This window comes from Phaethon aethereus (genome assembly GCF_964289735.1).
Source record: "Phaethon aethereus genome assembly, chromosome: 4".
Lineage (NCBI taxonomy): Eukaryota > Metazoa > Chordata > Aves > Phaethontiformes > Phaethontidae > Phaethon > Phaethon aethereus.
Window position 1 is genome coordinate 72092312 of NC_138578.1, and position 23032 is coordinate 72115343.

The 23032-nt window shown below is 38.5% G+C and overlaps 1 protein-coding gene across 1 annotated transcript in view; it reads left to right on the plus strand.

Annotated features, from left to right (window-relative positions):
- Window positions 1–5821: 5821 nt before the first annotated feature.
- KIAA0232 overlaps window positions 5822–23032 on the plus strand; it is a gene marked incomplete at its 5' end in the record, with an annotated part of 51879 nt that continues 34668 nt past the window's right edge. Inside the window, one exon of the mRNA XM_081999079.1 lies at window positions 5822–6052. Within this exon, the coding sequence (XP_081855205.1) occupies window positions 5822–6052 (231 nt within the window). The remainder of the gene's footprint in view (window positions 6053–23032) is intronic.

The window sequence follows — 23032 nt, forward strand, 5'->3', positions numbered from 1 at the left end:
GTCCTGGTTTCACCATGACAGCTTGTTTGCTTTTAATACAACCATTCTGGGAAAAAAATACTATTTCTAAAAAGCTTTGTCCTGGTTTAAAAATGTGGACAATTGTATCCACATTAAAAAAAAAGAAGTAAGAAATCTATAATTTTTTTTTTTCCCCCCCTCCGTGTGCTGAAAAATTGTCATATATTGTCAAAGACCATAGCAGGAAAAAAAACTTTTGAAAATGAGAGCTGTTAATTCTAAACTATGTAATGTACTGGCATATTTCACAGAATAATAGAGGAAACTTCGTATAAAACAGCAGTTATGACTTAACTATTGTGTGAGAATGTGTTTGGTCTAATTGTTAACAGAGAGTGGTAGGCAGAATGAAGCGCTGGAAAGACAAAAATTACCCCTTTTGGGAATGGAAGGAAGGAAGAAGGTAGTACCTGTAGCTTTATCCAAGAGATCGATTTCTCTGTGGTGGATGTATCAAAATGTGTAAAAAGTAACTTTGAACCTTGAGAGACTTTATTTGCAGATTATAGAAATAAATAATATGTTATTTTTCAATTTCCTTCAATATGTAGATCCTGTAATTTTTTTTCCCATTGAGAGTGTAGACTTCAGTGTAGTGAATTTAAGCCTGTAGACAATTTGCTTTCTTTTTAAGTTACCTTTTTATGATGTCCAAGAAATAGTCTGTGGACCTTTCGTCTACTTGAAAGAACAGTAGTAAGGGGTATGTTTTCTGCTCTCCTATTCCAATGTTTTCTGTTGTTTTAAGACTTGATAGTAGGTATATCTTTAAGAAAGCTTGTTAAAGCATTAAGTCTACTTATTTTTTTCATTTACTAGAAATATTTGTTCAGAACCTTGCTGTGTGGATACATAACTTTCAGAAGCTGGTAAAATACGGATGAGGTTACCTTAGATTAATTCAGTGAGTTTTGTGGTTTGGCTTTGGTCACCGTCTTCCAAGATTAGAAACAATTGGAAAAAAAGGCCTTTACTTTTAAGGTCATTAAAAGAACTTCTTTTTCGTATGAAAGAGAGTAATGGAGAAAACAAAAAAGCTGTTGAAGACATGGAAGTGTCTTGCCTGGCATGAGCTTTTAGCCAATCTGCTCTTTCTGTTCATAGTCTGATAAGAACAGTTACATGTGGTAGCACTTTCTTGGTGAGCTTATATCAAGCTTCATTGAAGAGTGATTTAAATACACCTTTCTTTTACTGCACTCTTTGGTATTCTTAGTGTAATTTTACGCTATAATGCTGTATTGCTGTAGACACAACTGTCACAAGAAGGAATTTGTGCAGCTCTCATTATTGTATTACCAAGACACTCTTTATAGATATTTTTAAAATTATTTTTTATTATTATTATTTTATGTATCTTTTATGACAATATTTAAATTTCATTTTATTTACAGGGAACACTAGTATTATTTAGTCTTCAAAAAAAGATTATTTACAGTGCAAGAATAACTCTGTTTTAGGGAATGGACCTGGAGTGTTACAGCCTTAGTTTCTGTACCATTGATCCTCCTTGCTGTTTCTTGCTATAGATTATTTAAAGTTGTCGCTTTTCCATAACTAGATTTTGGAGGCTAAAACTCAGTTACTGTCTTCTGCTGTCTATTTTACATCAAAAGATTGTTAGGGACTATCATACTGAGTAGAATTTTGAGGAGGAGTGCCCAAATATTGTATGCTCGTTCTTTTACAAGCCACTTCATAAATTGGCTCATGTGCCTATGGTTGTTAAGCTGTTGAGAGCTTATGGAACAGTGACGTTGTTAAAGTCATTGATTAGCATTACAAATACTGAAGGTTACTTAAAAGGAAAAATTCAACTAGGAAGTGGAGTAAGTAGAAATTCTTTTGAAAGAATTTAATCTTTTTTTTTTTTTTACTTCAGGATTTGTAAGCAGTAGTTTTCACAAACTGTTGATAGAGTTGTGGAAATTTTTATTTGGTAATTCTCATTGTAAGGCATGTTCCTCCATCATATTTCATAGCTGGAAATGGAGAATTCTTCGCAACTTGGTAGTTAAAATAACTAGCCTTGCAATAATTACTTAGGCTGTGTAGTAGTCTCCCTGTTCAGATTAGTCATGGCCATTGTGAGGATGGAGAAAGTAATTTTTAACAAGACAGTGTGAAAAAGATTGAAGAGGGATGATAATTTATTTGTCAAAAAATGTTATTTCTAAAATCGAGCTTCACATACATTAGCAGAAATGCTCTTTGAGTGACTTGTTTTAATTTGGTATGGAAAACCTCTCTCTAATATTGGGGTGGGAAAACACTCAGTATGCATGAAATTTTGTTCATTCTAAAACATAATGGAAAGATTTTTAAGACTTTCTGTAAAACAAAGTACTTGAGATAGTTGTAAGATGAGAACTCTCAAATACTATTTCATAATTTTGTTCAGATTTCAAGTTTTTATATAATGTATATATTTTCAAACTTAAAATAATGTTAAAATAGGTAATTCAATATGATATTCAAAAAAGATGGACTGTAATATTTGAACATCATAGAAATTTTGTTGTCTCATTTCTATGATAACCTGTCTCTCTCACTGTCTCTTCCCTTTCCTCCCCATCTAAAAAAAGCAAGACATGCTTTAATTGGTCAGCCAGAGTAAATCAGATTTCGTCAGCCTAGATATAAAGAACCAAATTTCTCAAATACCTCATGAAAATACGTGTTAAGGTAGGAAAAAGAGGCCATGTTATCACCTCATTCACGGGAAAGCTGAAACATAAACTCAGTCCTTACTAGGTGCTAAGGATCTAAACCAGGTTTCTAAGTAAGTTTTGATTGAAGTGACTCGCTATCCAGAAGCCCTTTGCTTTGCTGAATCATAGAATGGTTTGGGCTGGAAAGGACCTATAAAGGTCATCTAGTCCAACCCCCTGTAATGTGGGCAGAGACATCTTTCACTAGATCAGGTTGCTCAAAGCCCTGTCCAGCCTGTCCTTGGACACTTCAAATGGGTCATCCACAACTTCTCAGGACAAGCTGTTCCAGTGTCTCACCACCCTCATTGTAAAAAATGTATTCCTTATGTCAAATCTAAATCTAATCTAAATCCAATCCCTCTTTGGACACGGCCATCCAGCCAATTCCTTGTCCATCCATCAGATCCGTATGTCTCCAATTTAGCAGCAAGGATGTTGTGTGGGACTGTGTCAAAGGCCTTACAGAAGTCTAGGTAGGCGATACCTATAGCGCTTCCGTTGTCCACTGATGCAGTCGCTTTTGGCTGAAGTAACTAAGTTTCCAGAAGCCCATTGCTTTGCTATATTGGATACTCAAAACCTTCAATGAAAAATGTGATCATATTAACCAAACCCTCTCCATCCTACCTCTCTTGATTGTTTTTGATGGAATCTTTGCAAACCACAGACTATTTGGAATATGTGTTTGCTGTACCTCTCCACTCTCTGTATGCTTTGTAAAAGAAAAGATTGTGGGTAGATGGGGGATCTGCTGAATTAGAATAAATGAATTTCTCTTTCAGTCACTTTCTCACTTCCCCCCCCCCCCCGATTTTCCTCCTCATCCATCCTTTTATAATTTCCCTGTTCCAGTGGAACTTTCTGTCAAGTCTGTCAAAAAGCTGTTGATTTCCTGAACATTCAGGTAGTTCTGTTCTATGTCTCAAAAAAGACAAATCAAGAGTGTCAGTTTTCCCAAATCTTTGATACATGGGGCTTGAGGGGGCTGACAGGGATTGTGGCATTGACTTAGGGAGATTGTTCATTACATGCTGTGATGTGGAATACCAACAGGAGAAGGATGAAATAGATGTTTGACTGAATGTTGTTCTTCAACAATTAAGAGAATATGGACTGCTTAAGAGTTTGGACTTGTGGCTCTTCATTTGGAGAGTCCTGGTCACAGTATTAGGCTTTTCTCATACTTCCTGTTCTCTAATTACGTGATGAAGCAGTAACCTTCAGGCTCTTCGCAGGATGTTTCTACCTGATGTTATTTGTGCTTACCTGTGAGATTCTGAGTAATACAAACGTGTTACTGACAAAGATTGAATACTCTTGCATTACCTACTTTCTCAAAATGAACATTGCCATCAGAAAAGTGCAAGGCAGCTTTAGAGTAGTGTAGGGTTTTGTCAACTCCATACCACCTGATTATAATGGGTTTCTTTTTGATGATATTGCAATTGACTCAGTAAAGATCTGGAATATACAGTTGTACCTGGGTAGTGATGCAAAGAAAGCTCCTAAAACTATGAATTTTTGTTGTGTAGATATAGGTATCAATTGTAAGGTCACCTTTCAATTTTGTTTGGCCACAAAACACATGCTGCCAACACGAAATGCTGCCCACAATATATAGTTTAGATAGTTATATTAGGTGATGTCTGTTCTGAGTATGTTGGCCATCTAGCAGTGGGACTGAAACAAAACAGTAGATTTTGCTTTGATCCTTTACTCTTTGTTCCTTTCAGTGAAAGGGATGTTTCCTGCTAGGATTTGAGCTTTGTTTTCTCTTGCTGAGAAGCTGGAGGGGAGAGAGAAGGCCTACACAAATGGCAGATTGGCATGTGGTTGATAGGCAGACTGGCTATCTGGGTTAGAGGCTGCTTCTGGGTTAGGGGGCAGAATGCCTACGTGTGTGGTGTTTGCACCTTCTGCCCGTTAGTTATCGAGATTGATTTGGGATTGTGGGTGGTATAAGTTTTAAGGTGGTTTGTCTGTTTTAGGATATGGTTTAGAGTGTAAGCTCTCAGGTAAGACTGATGTATGCTTGCTGTAAAGAGGGTTAAATGTTAATTGTGGCACTGATAAGTTATGTTCTGTTCAATTTTTTTTAAGTTATTCTAGAGATTTATATTTTTATGAGGACAGATTTTGGGTGATAAAATGCTTTGCTCTCCTGAGGCAAGGCAAATACTGAAACAAAAAAAACTCACCACCAAAAAACCACAGCAAAAAAACAAACCAAAACAAAAAAAAAAAACACCAAACACACACACAAAAGAAGCAATTGCAAACCCCCAAGATAGCAAATATTTAGTGGTAGGATTTATGAAACTCCTGGCCAGATGAATTTCATAAATTCCATGTTTTACAAACAAGGCACTTTCTTCTGTTCCAGAAACAGAAATCACTGCAAAACAGTAGGATTGTATTGTCTTTTAGTGATGCAAAATATACAGTCAGTCTTTACGCAAACTAATATAGATTGGGGTTTTGTTATCAAACTGAGTTTTTTTTCAGCTGATAGTGAAAGGAATAAAATCTCAACTTCTCCATAAAGCTAGGTCAAACATATGTTTCAATCAATGGATTAATTGTGAAGTCTTTGATGAAAGAGTCTCTCTTCCTGTAAAAATACCTTTTCTAAGTCACCTTTACACTTGGAATAATTCCTGTTACTCTTCAAAATGACACTGAATAAATGTACTATATATGTGGATTAAGCAGTATGTAAATGACTGCTTTCTACATTGGGTGTTTCTTTCACTGTTTAATATTATTCATGTATGGATACGTATTATCACAACTTATCATTTTTTCCTCTTTATAGGTCCTGCTGGGGACTTGCATCTGGCCTCAATGTGAAATTAAGGTAGAAAAACACATACATATGTGTTTGCTATTAGGATTTAGTTTATTCACTGGTCATGCCTGAAGAGTGATGTTCGTCTCTAGACGTCTAACTGCCAGGAAATATAAATGATTGTCCTAGAAGTCAAGCCTCTCTCCTATTTACTGGAGTGAAAATCACCTCCAGATATCGACGGAATATCAACTACAGAAAATGCTTCACGTTATAAGGATGCCAACCACCTAGATTCATGCGCCCTATCTGTACAGTTGTTGTGGATGGTTTGCCATCTGAAAGCTCCTCAAGCTCTTATCCAGGCCCTGTATCTGTTTCTGAAATGTCTCTGCTACATGCTTTGGGTCCAGTGCAGACCTGGCTGGGACAAGAGCTAGAGAAGTGTGGCATTGATGCCATGATTTATACTCGGTATGTCCTCAGTCTTCTGCTGCATGATAGCTATGACTACGACCTGCAGGAACAGGTATTTACATATTTTAGATGTTGTCCAGTGAAAGTGAGTTTTTGTATCAGTTATGTTTTGTGTATTACCATGGGTATGGCTCAGGTGGGGGCGGGGAGGGGGTATAAACCACAGGGGGATCAAATTTGATGGGTGAACTGAGATTAATGTAGTTAGTTTGCAGTATGAGCAATTACATTAAACAAAATTTTCCATATTGCTACAACTGAAACTGATACCAGAATTACTAACACTGGAATGTTCTGTATCATGAATGCAGACTTTCAGTACTCATGACTGTAAGGTTAATTTAATATTGGAATATTAGTAAACTAATGTAATTCTTGTAAACTGTGTGTCAAATTGGCCTGCTTCACAGTAGCTAGTGGACTGCCCATCACTTCTCCTCATGGATTTAATCTTGTGCTATTTTCAGTAAAGAATAAAAAAAAGCTCACTTTTTTTCTGATTGAAATATTTAGGATACATTATTGCACATACATTATTCATCTCTTCCTAAAGAATGTTAATGCTGAATCCTGACAAAAGGCATGCGAGAGAGTTGCGGAACAGTGAGTTGCTGTACATGGCTGTAATTCAAAAAGGCAGGGGAAGAAGAGTGAAGCTGTGTATCAGATAGGCACCGCTTTGTTAATGTTTCCTTGTGCCTTTATTACTATGGATTTTATAAGTCCCTAGAACATACTTTTAAGTCCTGATTTCACCTTTTTACCTTTTCTTTTTAATTTTCTTTTAAAGTTTAATTATCTGCATCATCAACCTATATCAAAATACTTTTAATAGTGGAGTTTTCTGAATATAGGACTTGGGGAAGTTGTGGAGTTTTTAAAAAGGGATGAGGATGCTGTTGATCATAGGCTTTGTCTTATAAGGTGGCTGTGATTACAGTGGGAAGGAAGGAAAGCAAATACCTCTTATTAGGTGGCTTAATTATGAGTTCTTTCTTGTTGCTGCTGTTTTAGTTATACTTCGCACATTGCTACCTAACAGCTTTTCATCGTTTTCTAGCTTTTTTAAAAATCCAGCAAGAGCAGGGCAGGATATTGTGGAATAGGTGTAAATGTAGCTGAAGCGGAAAAACAACTCATGTCAGATGCTACCACTTTCTGAACTCATAGCAACCATTGCTGTGCCTTCATAATTCCATTGTGCAAAACGGAAAACTTTATATGCAAAAGTAATTTTGTTCAAAAGTTTATTCGGCAGCAGTGAAAGTCATCAGGAACAACCTCATGATTAATAATAATAAAAAACCCCTCACACTTTAAGTACTCTTTAGAGTGTACCTTAACATAATAAGTGAACTTATTTAGGTCTTGGTCAGACATGAATAGCTGTATTTCATAAGGGGACAGAATAAAGTTCCAAAACCTGGTTGAAAGGGGGATGTGGGGTGAGGACAGAAAAAAGAAACCAGGTGAAAGCACACCAGAATTTGAGGTGCTTTATAGATAGCCCTGTGGCGTTGGGGAAAAATGAAGACTTGTTTCTTTTTTGTCCATTTTAGAGCGCAGTCATAACTGTGAAGTCATTACTGTGATAATTTGAAATGACTGAAGTGCCAAAATTAGTTTTCTTTTTTATCGGGCTTTGCAAGAAGCTGGGTAACTACATTATGAAAACCTCATTCAGTTTATTTCTCATTTTGATACTTTAACTCAGTGCTTCGTGGGTAGATAGCAGAACTTTAAGGAATGTGTTTGTTCTTTTTCCAAGTTGCTTATCTGAACCTAATGAGCCAAAGAGGGAAGAAAACCACATGCTGACAGAGTAGCCAAACCTGTGTTGCTGAGCGGGTGCTGTAGTACAAACGTACAGGATGTCTTCTGAACAACATTGAGATTTGAAGAAGCTGAAAGTTTCTTTTCTACCTCCTCCAATTTGACCCTGATAATAACATACTGCTATTGAATTTGTTCCCTCTACTTCAAATAAGTTTTCTAAATTTTGTGACCGAATACCAATTTAGTTTTGGGATGATATTCTGTAATAATGTTTGGATGCATATGTTGTGAAACACACTGCTACCTGACTCTTTTCTCAAATAGTTTAGTCTTTAAAGACTGCAAATACAAATCTCTTATTTGGAGAATTGAGAACTTAAAACACACGTGCTTGTTCTTTTATTTATTTTATTATTTATTGAATTATTTATTTTTATTTTACTTATTGCCTACTGGTTATTTGTATGACCTGGCATTTTAAAATTAATTTTGATTTTGTTAAGTCATCTGAAACAAGGAGATCTGTATTCTAAAGCATATGTTTGCATATAAGCAGTTTCAATCCAATTTTGGTGATGGGTACAACATTAAGACAAAGGGGAAAAACAAATACTAGTATTGTTTACAAATAGAAATCAGGGAAGAGTGCAGCAATTAAATTCTCATTTGGATGTTTAGGAGTAAAATGCTGAGAGTTGCTGAACTCTTTCAGTTCAGATTAATTCCCATGGAAGAGTTGGTTCTTGGCATCTCACAAATTTTTTCTTCCATATGATCCCTTTGATTCTTGAAAGAGATGACAGAATTTCCAGGGAAAGAACTGCTCTCAATAGCAGGTTTATTGCAGTGATTTCTTCCCAACTTAGAGGACAGCTACAAAGAGGATGGAGACTCTCTCTTCACGAGCAGCCACACGGAGAAGACAAGGGACAGTGGGTACAAGTTGCACTGGGTGAAGTTTCATCTCAGTAGGAGAAAGAATTTGTTTTGGTGGTGGTTGTTGTTGTGGTTTTCATAGTGAGAACTGTCATTCAGTGGAACAACCTCCTCAGGAACATGATGGAGTCCCTATTGCTAGAGGTTTTCAAGATGCAGTAGGACAGGGTGCTAGATAATCTTATCTAGACTCCCTTTCCCTCGAAAGGGTGGACCAGATGGTCTTTTGAGGTCCTTTCCAACTTGGGCTATTCTGTGATTCTCTGCTTCTAGAACTGTTTCTGTGGGGATTGATTAGCCAAAAATCCAGCAATGACTTCTGTTTTGAACAGGTTAAAAAGAACGTGTGGTCTCTGAACACCCAGAATGGGATTACATATATGAACAATCCATTGCAATGTGAGGTTTTTTTGGGGGGTGGTGGTGGTGAAGAGGACAAATTTGGGAAGTCTTAATCTTGTGGATACTGTATAAATCATCGTCATTAGAAATGCTGCAAACTGAAGTTAAGATGGTCATTAAGACCTTTCCACCTCAGGATGTTGATGACATCATTAGCACTGTTTTAGTCGCTTCAGGGAGCGTCCTTCCATGTTTTCTTTATAGTATTGTGGTGTCATCAACTGTAGCAGGGAAATGGAACTCTGAAGCCCTGGACTAAGGTTCTGTCAGGTAAGTACAGAAAGACTTAAAATAAATCAATGAAAAAACATCCCCAACCTTACTAGGCAGACCCTGCTATGTAAGATATCAGTCACTTCTGTTTACATTTAAAGTAAGTATTTTAAAAGAATGTGGGAGACTTGACTGACTAGGTCTTCAGCGTTATTTTTGAGAATAGGCAGGATGTTTGTTCCCTTCTGGTTTGTTAGTAATATATGATGTGTGGTTTTTGGTCTTGATTGTGCTGCAGACTTCTGTGGCTTTGGTCACTTGACCTCTCTTCTTCCAATATTATCCGTCTCTATACGGTGAAGTAGTTTCATATGTGGATAGAAGATAAAAAGTGTTCAATGGTTTGGTGTGTGGGGTTGTTTGGTTTCTTTTGTTTTGGTTTTTTTCGGTTTGATTCTAGTGTGTGTGAGTCTGGCTTTTGGGAGTCTTTTGTTTGTTGGTTTTTATTATTACTGTTAATTCCATGCCTTCCCCAATTAGAGTGGTCTCTCTTGGGTATCATTATATGGATGCAGGCACAATATCGCAAAATAATAGACCAATAAGTGATGAGTTTTCAGAGAGTTGATGGGGGCTTTTTGCAAGTACTTGTGTGGCGGGGCTGTGGAGGGAGGCACACTACAGAAAACATAGGTGAAAGTAAAACCCTAATACACTGCAACCAAATTTTACAGGAATGATTGCAGTTTTTATTCTGACTCATTGGCTTGAACTGAAATATCTATTAAAATCTTGGGAAAATTGATAAGCAGGTATGTTTTGCCCAGCTGTGTTTCAAAGTACTAGAGAGCTTTCAAGAAAGGAATCTTGGTAATGGTAAATTGCACTGTGTTACCAAGATCTTCCAGAACTGCTATGGTTATACGTTACACATACACTCCGATAAAGAATTACCATAACACCTCCTAAATATACACACTTTAAATGTTTTTTAAAAAAATACTCAAGTACTGAAGTGAACTTAATTACTGTTGGCATTTATAGCAGAATTGTTAGTCAGGCCATACTTGCTACTTCTGGAAATGACTCAAAAAGCTTAAGATACAGAAGTTCTGAAGCAGTCCTTCATTCCTAGTGTGCACATTTTTTTCCCTTTTTTATCCCCCCCCCCCCCTTTTTTTTTCACAGCAATGATATTGCTGGTGGGAGAGTTTAAGAGTGTGGAAGGGAGGAGGCTCTTTGGGATTTTTCCCCACCTTTGACTGATGGAGGAGAGAATACAAAGACCGTATGAATTGGGTTTGCACGTTTTCCTTGATTACTGTGACACAGCAGGATGTTCATAGAAGTAGTTCATTTTTTTTGTGGCTAGTTAGTTTAGGTCTGTCGTATCAGAAGACAAGTAAAGACTTCAGTGGTAGATTCCCGCCCCCTCCCCCACCCACCCAGGTTGTTTCTTGCTTACAAACTTTGTAGAGAACATGATTCTCAAATTGATTTACATATAAATTAGATGTCTACATGGTCAATATTACTAAAGGGATCTGTTGAACAATGTTATATAACATATTCATTATTTAGGTGTGGTAGGGGTGTTATTTTGGGTTGTTTTTTTTTTTAAGATTTGAGGCCTGTCATTGGTCTCTGTTCAAGATGTTTGGAAACCACTGGTATTTTGTTCTAAGGTAGATGACCTTTTAGATGCTTTTGGTCTGCTAAGGAAAACCTCATAAAATTGGTATGGGTTTAAAGACTGTGTGATGGTAACTGAAGAGCAGAATGTTTCTGTTAAGTATATATGCTTTCATCATTTGCATTACTGATTTTTCTTATGTTGGAATAAAAGATAAATTAAGGAGAAAAACCCTTGAGACTAATGACATATCTTTAACTTTTGGGGACCCACAGAGTTGGTGTTGAGGGGGATGTAGACATTGTGAGACAGCCTTTTGGCTTCAGACTAGATTGATTTTTTAATCAGAATGCCTTGCTCTTAGTTTCCTAGTGTTAAATCAACCAGGAACTTTTAAAATTTCTGATCGTTATTTAAATGCGAATTAAAAGTGTATTTTAGATACATATGTTCTCAAACCAGTTTGTGATACAGTACATACTGCATTAAGATAGTATAATCTGTGTGAAGTGGAAGACATTGCCTTAAAATACATCTTGTGTGAAATATTACTTCTCTGATCTGTATTTGTACAGTATTAAAATCAGTGTTCTGTGTTGTATCTTGTATATACTATTTGTAAGCATAGCTGTTTCTGAATGTAACAAGATTGTGCTTTTTTTGCCTGCGGACTGTTCTCTCTTTTGAAGGAATGGAGCCTTTATTTGAAAAAAAGAAACAAACAAACAAAACCCAAACCCCACAGCTAGACACTCTGTGAGATAAAGTCTTTGCAAGCCTTTGGTCATGCAGCATGAAGGTCTAAATGCATTTGTTATGCATACTTTCCGTATCAAGTGTCTTCTGTTGCTTTTGATCTACTTCTTTCAACTAATTTTTGGAAGTTGACATTTTTTTCTAACCCTTAAAAGCAAAAAACCTAAAAAAGTTTTTTTAAGAGATAATATTTTCTTAATGCTCAGAACAAGTAGCTGTTGGTACTGCAAACTGTGTTCTTCTGTGACCAGCATGAGATTTTTCCTTTTGATTTTTTTCAATTTATAAGAGGGAGGGTTTCATTCTGGAAGACTTAATTATTTTTAGACTGGTTTGAAATAGTTCCATTCAGGTAATCTTTTACATGGAGGGATAGAAAAAGTCTTCAGAATGATATCTACACTTCTGCTTGACTCTCTGATCATAGTGTTTATTCTTGCTTTTTCATCATTAACATATACGTATGTAAAGTGCAAAATGTAGTTTTCTTTTTTATATTAAGAGAAGAACAGAGCGGTGGAAAAGAGACCTCAGCCCACATATGATAAATTTTAGGTCTTTGTGGTTTTATCTCTGTAAATGCTTTTGGCTTATCACTCTGAACTGGGATGGAGGTAACATTGCTGACTCTTCTGCATTTGGCTGGCGTGTGCTGGTGACACAGGGCATTTTTTGCTGACAGTACTTGTGATACACCTGCTAGGTTCCAAGATCCAGTCGATGTGGGGTGTTTGTCCTCCCTACCATCCCATGTTAACCCAGTAGAGGGACCTGATGTCTAGATAGTTTTTAACATGTGTATTTTAGGGGGAAGAGGATGTATTTTGAAGTGAAAAATCTCATCCATAACCTAAAGATAGGAAGAGAAATGAGGATTTGGTCCTCTGTATTACACTAACCCTATATTAAAAGTTAATCTGTCTGGTATGCCTATTTAGATGACAATGCAGGTTCTAGTATAATTGCAGTTGCTTTTTTTATCATCCCTAAGAAATAACTGTGGGTCATTCAAACCCAATTTTTTAAAATGTATTAAAATACGCAGAGTATAGTTCAGTTATAGTATAGTAATGCTGTGTGACTGCTGCACACAGGTGTCACTAAGTTTCAAAGTTCACCAGCAACATGTAGAAGTAAATTTCTTAAATGCAAAACATTTTAGTTTAGTTTGTGTTACTGCTTCTTATGCTGTGTAACAACATTCCTGTAGGAATAATTTTTAAAATTTTCTCACCTTAGTTTTTTAATCATTACCCAAACTAAGTATGTAAAATTCAAGTTGTGGAAATGTGTGTATGAAGAGAAGAATAGTTAGGTAGGAAAGAGAACTGTGAGAACAAGACTTCTGCCTGTAATTTTTTAGATGATTTATTTGAAGTCCTCAGTCTATTCAGATGTATACATGTTTGCAGAGTTGGGAATAAACTGCCCCCTTTTTCTCATACATAAACATGTAAACTGAAGAAAGAGCAGATTTGTAATGCTTATAGTACTGCTTTCTAAACTGCTTTCTATCATCAAGTTAATATGCCCGTAAAACTTATTTATTAATAGAAAATAGTTTAACTTTTGTAAAAGCTCAGATAACTAAAGTTCATAGAGGAAAACTTAGCTGTGTTCTTCCCACCCTCTCCTCCCCTTCAGGAGTGACTAACTGAGGACTATATAATTCACACTGTCATTTATTTAAACTTTGGAAAAGAAATCTTTTGTATACAATATTAACTTTGTGAGAAAAATTGGGAAGTTGTGGATTCCTCTTCAGTTAAGCAGTGAAAGATGACTGAAATGGCTTTACTGGAAAGGCACGTGCCTCAGAAAAGTCCCAGGTAACGTCTCTGAACTGCTGTGTGTGCAGCAGGAGAGGGCCCCTTGTTTTCAGTCTCAGAGCAGACTTGTGATGCCCTCAGGGCAGTGGGCTTTGTCCTGTGAAAGCACCTGTAGATCGGCTTGTGAAGAACAGCTGCACCTATAGTTGTTTTGCAGCTGCTGAAGTGGTTTCAGTTGGGTCCTTTGCAAGTACTGTCAGTACAAGAGCTTCCAGCCAAAGCTCATGTAACAGTTCATACCCATGCAACTCAAGTTTGTACTGGTGCAGTGTCTGTGGGACTTCCTTTTTTTTTAAAATTTTATTTTCTTTTTAAAAAAATTATTAATTTTTAGTTGGCATTTGACTTACTAATTGTTAAGTGCTCTGTTCTGTATTTCTGTCTTGGTGACTGTCAGATGTGGGGTAGATCTGGAGTATCACTTGTATTCTTTATTCCATTTTAGGGATAGGAATTGCAGTGGCAGGGATTGGAGCTCAGCAGTAGGCTCTCAGGGTCATTGTATTTGTGCAAACTGTACAGGTTTCAGGGCAGTCAGCTTCAGCTGATATGTTAGTGTAAAAGTAAAGCATTTGTTCTTAAGGACTATGGTTATCTGAGAAATTTTTCTTTCAAACCGTCTTGTGGCTTTGTACCTGTGTGAGAGATTGTTGAAATGCTGATTCCTTTGCAAGTACGTGTGTTCCAATATGTGAAATGTCCTTTTCAGGACATCAAACTTCTGTAGGCTCTGTGGTGCCTAACTTATGTACTATCCTATTGAAGTAGGCATATCTGTGTAATATAGTTAAAATGTTACCATTAGCTTCTGCTCTGAGTAATCAAAGCTATCTTTTAGATCACTACTATATTACCTTTTTGTGACTTTCTAAAGAGCATCTAATGCTTAGTTATGTGTATCTCTCAGTCACGCAAAAAGAATAACACGATCACTTTTTTATTGTTAAGTTATGACTACTAATGTATTGTCACAAAGGCTTACATAATGCAAAGCAGAGATACAAGCTTAAGTACCAGGTTGGTTAGCCCTCCTAACAGTCAGGATTTATTTGCAGCCATCTCTGTGCTGATGCAGTTGTACTGTTTCAGATCCTGGGGCTAGCTGAGGTACCTCCTTTAGTGTGCTTTGTACAGTAGACCATTGCTTCCATACAGGAGACCAAGTCTCCGTATGTCTCCAAGCATAGGTGTGCACTGCCTATATGCTCTGAAATCAGGTGAATACAGTGGTCTGTGATGCTTGCCACACAATGTTTTTCCTAAACCCAACAGAGCAACCGTAAATGCTGTGAAATAACTTCTCCAGTCATAACATGTCTCTCTCAGATATCTGGACTCTGTAGTGGCAGTTTCTGTTGAGTTCTTAGCTTTGTTTCTGCCATGTAATTAAGACGTGCAAGTACATTGGTGTCTTTATAGCTGTAGCTATAGCCTTGCTAAACTTTCTTATTTTCTGCTTTTTACTTTAATGGCAAAATTCTAAAGGCAGCCTGCTCAACAAACGTAGGATTTCAACAGATGCAGCATTTGCATGTTCTCTCGCTCTTGGGAGTGGGTGTGATCAAATTTCTTACTCTAGGCTGAAACCAAGCAGAACTTCTAATTAGTGAACAACACATAGACTGCTCTTTCAAGTTGTTAGGATTATAAGCAAGAGTTTATAATTGACAGAAACTCTGTTTACAGGATTTTATACTCAGATTGATTGGTTTCGATAGGTAAAGTTCTTCCCTGCCTGCAAATAGTGGAATCATCAGTCTGGAATGCCTTGAGGACCTTGAAGTCATAGTAGTACATGATGTGGTCTGATACATTATCAGGTGTTCTGTTACTGTCCAACTGCATAGAATTGTAATGTTCCAGCTCCAGCAACTGGGAAAGAGGTGACTTGCAGTGGCTAGATGGTCCTCTGGCTTTTCACAAAAAGTCTAAGAGTAATTCTTTCCCTGGCAATACCTGGATTTGGAGTAATTATCTAACTTTGCGATTGTTTTCCAGTCCTCTCCATTCTGTGGTAGCATGGCTTTTCACATGGAGAAACTTGCGCTGCTCTCTGAAAGTGTACTTATCTGCTGTTTCTCTGCTGAACCTCTTGTCGCATGTCTTTTGGAGATACAAGCTCAGCTTGTGCCACTGTTCTCATGTTTTCTTCTGAATTGTCTTGCATATGTATTACCTCATTATCTTTGTCTCAGTCTGAGGCAGCCTGTGAGGAATGTCTGAGCCAATCCTTGCCCATTAGACCTTTTTCATTAATTATAATGAGATGCAATATCTCCTAAAATTTTCGCAAAAGCAATTATGAAAAGGTGTATATCCCTGTGGCTCTAAGCAATCCATGAGAGTTTTTCCTGAATCTCAGTTTAGGGGAAGTATTTTTTCAGGGAAGATCACTGAAGTTATTTATATAGTTTGCGTGAAATATCATTGTAATCTGTTGCAGTTTTCCCCAAATCCTCCATTATGAGATCCTGCTAGAGGTAGTGAGCACCTATTCCATTTTGGATATAATGTATGCCTATTTTTTTCCATTCCTTTCCTAGGCAAACAGCTCAAGAGTTGATTTTTGGACTTCTTTGAATAAGTTTTTGGAAAAGCTATCTTGCAGTGCACAATGGTTCATACCTGTCTACACAAACATTTGATTTAATTAAACATCAATTCTGTAAATTCAAACTCTTGCTGCCAGAAGAGACCAGGACTGCTGGACTACCTGGGTTTTCATTATGTCAGATTATAAAGTCTTTGTTTTCATTTATTCACTACAAACCTTGACAGCAGTCACTGATTTAGGATACACTGAAGATAGACTTTAGCAGGGAAATTTTGTGGACTGCGTGTTGATATTCAGGAATTATTTTGGGTGTGTTTGTGGAGAGAGAATGTGCATGACTTTGGGGAATGCTGCTGGCTTGAGTTGAGACTATTGTGTCTCACAGGCAAAAATCTGCAAATTCTGTAGTTCTATCAAAATATTTTGGGGTTTGTGGTGTCTTGTACAATCCATGACCTCTGTATAGCAGTTGTTTTGGGTGATCTGTCTTTTCCTATTTTTTGATCTTCTTTTTAAGGAACGACGGCATATTCATTCACTGTTCACTCTGTCCATATGAGCATTCATTCTGTTTTTCCCTTTGGCCTGTGCAGTAATTTGATGATCTATTTTAAAGACATGCAAATGCAATTAGAAGAGTTTTGTAAGAAAGGTTTCTCCTACAGCTTGGTAGAGGAGTCTGCAGACTAATGACACAGTTTGGAACAAGCAGACAAAACTTAATCTTTATGTACTGCACTGGACAGGAACTGGCCAGCCATCCAGTAGACATACAGCTCCAAACTACTCATGGCAAAAATACCAGTCAACTGTTCTGCTGAGTCTTTGGCAAATGTTTGCCCCTTTTAAAAAAAAATCTGTGGGCAATTTTTTTGCCCTTCCTTGGAGATATGTCTTAATCTATTAACTAAGAATTATAAGAAAGAAAAATTGTTCACATATGTTACTCAACCTTGCAGGACTCTGCTTGCATACCTTAACAATTTTGGGAATTCTTTTTCACATTAGATGATCTTGTCTGGATGTTTGGGTTACTTGTTTTGATGGCATTCTTTTAATTGTATTCTTAAAGGGAGAGACTCTGTGTGTGATTATTTTGTATTTGAGAAATTAGTGCATTTACACAGGGAGAATGTTAGGGAATCAGTTTCCCTGACGTTTAAGAAAAAAAATCTGATTTTTTTTCTAAAATGTGTTTTTCTGCTGATTTGATTTCCTCATTTGGGGAGTTTGATCAGGTTATTAAATCTGATTCCTTTCCTGTTCTGCTGATAAGGCAAAATTTAAGCCTGTTTACTTACCTGAATAGAAACTGTGACCTTGAGTCACCTAGTGTTTCAGCATCAGTGAATTTGACACCAGGTTTTATGAAATATGGGTAGTTCCTGCAACATTCCTGAAGTATGTTTTAACACTAATTTTTGATTTTTGTGCCACTATGAGCTTCAAAACAATTTTCTTTCAGTCTTATTACAAGGTGTCATGTTTATTCTCATACCAATATTAGATATTTCTCTATTATCTTTGTAACAAATGAAAGCAAGAAGAATCACTGCCAGACTTGCTTTTCTTTTGCTTTTGCAATTTCTTGGTAGGGCGGAGGGAAGCAGTAGAATTGCTGTTTTTGTATAGTTGAGCAGGAGAAACAATTTAGAAATCTCTTTCTAAAATTTGTGCCTGTATATTAATTCAGGATTGAATTAAACCCCCCATATACTGGATTTCTTGAGGCAGCATTAGCATAAAGAATACAGATACTTTATGACCATTTCTTTAACCACACTTATGGTTCTTAAAGTAGGTACAGTAGTACTCCAAAGAATAGATGTTCAGGTAGCAGTTTAGATATTCAAACTTGAATTTTTCCAATACCTGCATGGCCTTGGCTTCCTGCTGATATTCATTTAATATTGGGTGGTCATCCCTTAAAAATTTAAGTAGTGGTAGTCTGTTTTAAATATTAGAATTTTGTAAGCCAAATTTCAGTTTTTCTTCTCTGTGTGCACACGTCTTAAATCTGCAAGTTGGGGTGGCATTGCTTTATGAAACGTTCAGTGACGACTGAACAGAACTGTGAAAATTCAAAGTTACGGTAGAGCTTTTGCATTGAGGTGAGCATTGTCATATGATCTCTAGTTCTGGTAGGAAACAAAGGTAAATGAAGGCTTCTAGTAGCTGAAGAGAACAGAAGCCTTTAGTGATTCTCTTAATGAGAAGTAACTAGTTTACTTGCCTTCATGCATACAGGATGTTTGTTGAACTGCTTTCTTTCCTGTTTTGTCATGGAGTTAATATTTTCTAGTCTAAGGAGTAAACCTACTAATGAGTTCTTGACTACTGGAGACAAAGGGAAAAAAAAGCATGAAAAATGCAAGAGATTAATTTAAACCTTTTGAAATTACTGGATTGTCTTTTTTAAATCAATTTAGTCATCATAAAAACAGAACTCTACTTGGTTTGTGTCATACCTCAAGTTCTACAAACTCACTCTCTAGGGAATATGACATTTTCTTGTTTCTTAGCCATTCTACTGTAATGCTTTTTTTTTTTTTTTTTTGTACAGAAAGTGCAAGGTCCTCAATAAATTTAGGTTATATCTAATACATATCTAGTGCTGATAAATATTGTAGTTTACATGAGGATTTTAAACTTCAAAATTTTATGTGGAATAGCTGTAATCCATGTTGTTTGCTAATCCTATAAAATCCGAGGCTAAAAAATTAGTGAGTTTGTCCTGGAGAAAAAATTCAAAACCTCAAGTTTTCAACAGTGGTGGTTTCCCCACCCCCCCACCAAAAAACCAAAAACTTAAAATGGCAGTGTGAAGCACTGGCAGCCAGGTGTGACTGAAAACTGTATGTTCAGAAATAAATTTTCTGTGTATTGTCTAAGGAGTTAGAAAGGGGGAGAGGATTCTGCTGGAGCTCTGTCCTCAATCGCTGCATCCTAGAAGATGAACCGTGTTGTTCCCAGAGTGCACGAACAGCATGCTTACTCTGGAAGGAGGGGTGAGACGGTGATACACACAGTTCTCTGGTGGGTGCCCGAGAGACAATTGCATTTAGCCTCCCTTCCTCCATTTAAAAAATTGTGTATTTGTTGCAAGGATTAAATTTTTAAAAGTTGAAGTGTCAAAATTTGCAGGCAAGTGTCAGGTATCTTTCAAATTAGGTCTCGCATTCGCTGGCCCTTGTTCTTGTGGGGGACTTCAACCTACCGGACATCTGCTGGAAGTATAACACGGCAGAGAGGAAACAGTCTAGGAGGTTCCAGGAGTGTGTGGAGGATAACTTCCTGATGCAGCTGGTGAGTGAGCCCACCAGGGGAGGTGCCTTGCTGGACCTGCTGTTTACAAACAGAGAAGGACTGGTGAGAGATGTGGTGGTCGGAGGCCGTCTTGGGCTTAGCGACCATGACATGATAGAATTCTCAGTTGTGAGTGAAGTAAGGAGACGACTCAGCAAAACTGCTATCATGGACTTCCGGAGGGCAGACTTTGGCCTGTTCAGGTCACTGGTTGAGAGAGTCCCTTGGGAGACAGTCCTGAAGGACAAAGGGGTCCAGGAAGGCTGGACAGTCTTCAAGAAGGAAATCTTAAAGGCGCAGGAGCAGGCGGTCCCCATGTGCCGTAAGAAGAGCTGGCGGGGAAGGCGACCGGCCTGGCTGAACAGGGAGATTTTGCTGGGACTCAGGGAAAAGAGGAGAGTTTATCACCTCTGGAAGAAGGGGAAGGCAACTCATGAAGAGTACAAAGATCTCGTTAGGTCAAGCAGGGACAAAATTAGAAAGGCAAAAGCCCAGCTAGAGCTCAGTCTGGCCACAGTCGTAAAGGATAATAAAAAATGTTTTTACAAACATATTAACAACAAAAAGAGAGGCAAGGAGAATCTCCATCCCCTACTGGATATGGCGGGGAACATTGTCTCCAAGGACGAGGACAAGGCTGAGGTACTTAATGCCTTCTTTGCCTCAGTCTTTAATAGCCAGTCCAGGTATCCACAGGATATTCAGCCCCCTGAGCTGGAAGACGGGGATGGAGAGCACAATGTACTCCTCATAATCCAGGAGGAAGCAGTCAAGGACATGCTAAGCCACCTGGACACCCACAAGTCTATGGGGCCTGATGGGATCCACCCAAGAGTACTGAGAGAGCTGGCGGAGGAGCTTGCCAAGCCACTCTCCATCGTTTATCAGCAGTCCTGGTTAACAGGGGAGGTCCCAGAAGACTGGAGGCTTGCCAATGTGATGCCCGTCTACAAGAAAGGCTGGAAGGAGGATCCTGGGAACTACAGGCCTGTCAGCCTGACCTCTGTTCCAGGGAAGATTATGGAGCGGTTGGTTTTGAGAGTGCTCACAGGGCATCTGCAGAACAGCCAAAGGATCAGGCCCAGCCAGCATGGGTTCATGAAAGGCAGGTCCTGCTTGACCAACCTGATCTCCTTCTATGACCAGGTGACCCGCCTAGTGGATGAGGGAAAGGCTGTGGACGTTGTCTACCTGGACTTTAGTAAAGCCTTTGACAGCGTCTCCCACAGCATTCTCCTGGAGAAACTGGCGGCTCGTGGCTTAGACGGGTTTACTCTTCGCTGGGTGAGGAACTGGCTGGATGGCCGAGCCCAGAGAGTTGTGGTGAATGGCGTTAAATCCGGCTGGCGGCCGGTCACGAGTGGTGTTCCCCAGGGCTCGGTTCTGGGACCAGTCTTGTTCAATATCTTTATAGATGATCTGGATGAGGGAATTGAGTGCTCCCTCAGTAAGTTTGCAGATGACACCAAGCTGGGTGGGAGTGTTGATCTGCTGGAGGGTAGGAGGGCTCTGCAGAGGGATCTGGACAGGCTGGATCGATGGGCAGAGGCCAACTGTATGAGGTTTAATAAGGCCAAGTGCAGGGTCCTGCACTTTGGCCACAACAACCCCATGCAATGCTACAGGCTTGGGGAGGAGTGGCTGGAGAGCAGCCCGGCGGAAAGGGACCTGGGGGTGCTGGTTGACAGCCGGCTGAATATGAGCCGGCAGTGTGCCCAGGTGGCCAAGAAGGCCAACAGCGTCCTGGCCTGTATCAGCAATAGTGTGGCCAGCAGGAGTAGGGAAGTGATTGTGCCCCTGTACTCGGCCCTGGTGAGGCCGCACCTTGAATCCTGTGTTCAGTTTTGGGCCCCTCACTACAAGAAGGATGTTGAGGTGCTGGAGCGTGTCCAGAGAAGGGCAACGAAGCTGGTGAGGGGTCTGGAGCACATGTCTTATGAGGAGCGGCTGAGGGAACTAGGGTTGTTTAGTCTGGAGAAGAGGAGGCTGAGGGGAGACCTTATCGCTCTCTACAACTACCTGAAAGGGGGTTGTGGCGATGAGGGTGTTGGTCTCTTCTCCCAAGTAACTAGTGATAGGACAAGAGGAAATGGCCTCAAGTTGCGCCAGGGGAGGTTTAGATTGGATATTAGGAAAAATTTCTTCACTGAGAGGGTGGTCAGGCATTGGAACAGGCTGCCCAGGGAGGTGGTGGAGTCGCCATCCCTGGAAGTGTTCAAAAAACGTGTGGATGTGGCGCTTCAGGACATGGTTTAGGGGACATGGTGGTTCTGGATTAATGGTTGGACTTGATGATCTTAAAGGTCCTTTCCAACCTAGTGATTCTGTGATTCTGTGATTCTGTGAAATTATGTGTGTGGAGAACTGAATGAAATGCTTTATAAATTTCTATAAGCATGAGGGTTCTTACTGCTCTGCTGGTAGACTGCCAGCCTGTATGACTAGTAAAGCTACTTTTGTGGAGGTTAGCTTTAACATATGTGTAAAAGCAAAGCTTTGTTGGCATAGATAAAAAAGTACTTTAATACACAGCATTTTGGTAACATTTTCCTAGTGTAAATGTTCCCTTAACCAGCTTTTCACCTAAAAGCAGAATAAATGAAGTTAACCCAGTGCACATTTGCTGATGTGCCTGGATTTTCATTTTGACTAATATATTGCACGTGGGTATGTATTTTTTCATTTGTAATTGTGCCCATGTGGATGAGCGGGACAGGCTTTGGAAGCTTGGGGGGGGTAGGTGGGTCTCATCAGTTTGTAAACTTTCACATGTATATTGGGAAGAGTTGGAGTGCTCTACAGCCTCTTTGTGTATAAAGAAATATATATACTAATTTTTGGAAAAGACTTAGGAATTTATTTTTAAAAAATGGAGTGTAGATGTGCACAGTCTATTGAACCTGTTTTCTGAGAATTTTATTTTTTTTATATTTTTCTGTTGCTTCTTTCTGTTAGCCCTTCTAATAACAGAACAGTAGCCTGTTCAAATTTCTTGTTTTAAATGAACCACTAGCATCTTGCACAAGTATCAGGAAAAACAGAGTGACTGGTAGCTTTTTGTTCTTTCAGAACTAAATCCATTTCTTCAGTTTTGGTGATCAAATAAGACTTTAATAAGGAAGTTCAACAAATTGCTCTGCTCCTTCCTGAAGGACTCGGTCATGTAAAGTCAAGAATGGCAGCCATTTCAATGGCTGCTTCTGAAGGCGATTGGTCCCTCTCCACTCTCTTTTTTTCCCCATCATATTCTTTGATCACACAGAGACAGCTAGTTTCACTGACAACTTACTTTACTTCATTTTGAAGCCATGGGGAATTGGAAGTTATTTTAAAATGAGGGTGGGCCTTAGCTTGGATTTCATTAGAAGCAGTAACAGATATGTTTGAAAAGGTTAAAACAGGTATATTGAAAAACATCAGGGGTGTGTGGATCTCAGCATACATTAAAAGATGTTAAAGATTATTTTCATGGTAGCCAAAATATTTCTTTGAGATGAACATGGGAAATCGTGTGTGTATATGTGAATGGACAGCGAAGAATAAACAAGTCTGAGAATAAATTTTGTAAATTCTGAAGAGCGATACAAAATGGATGCTACTTATCTTCAGATGATTACATATACTACA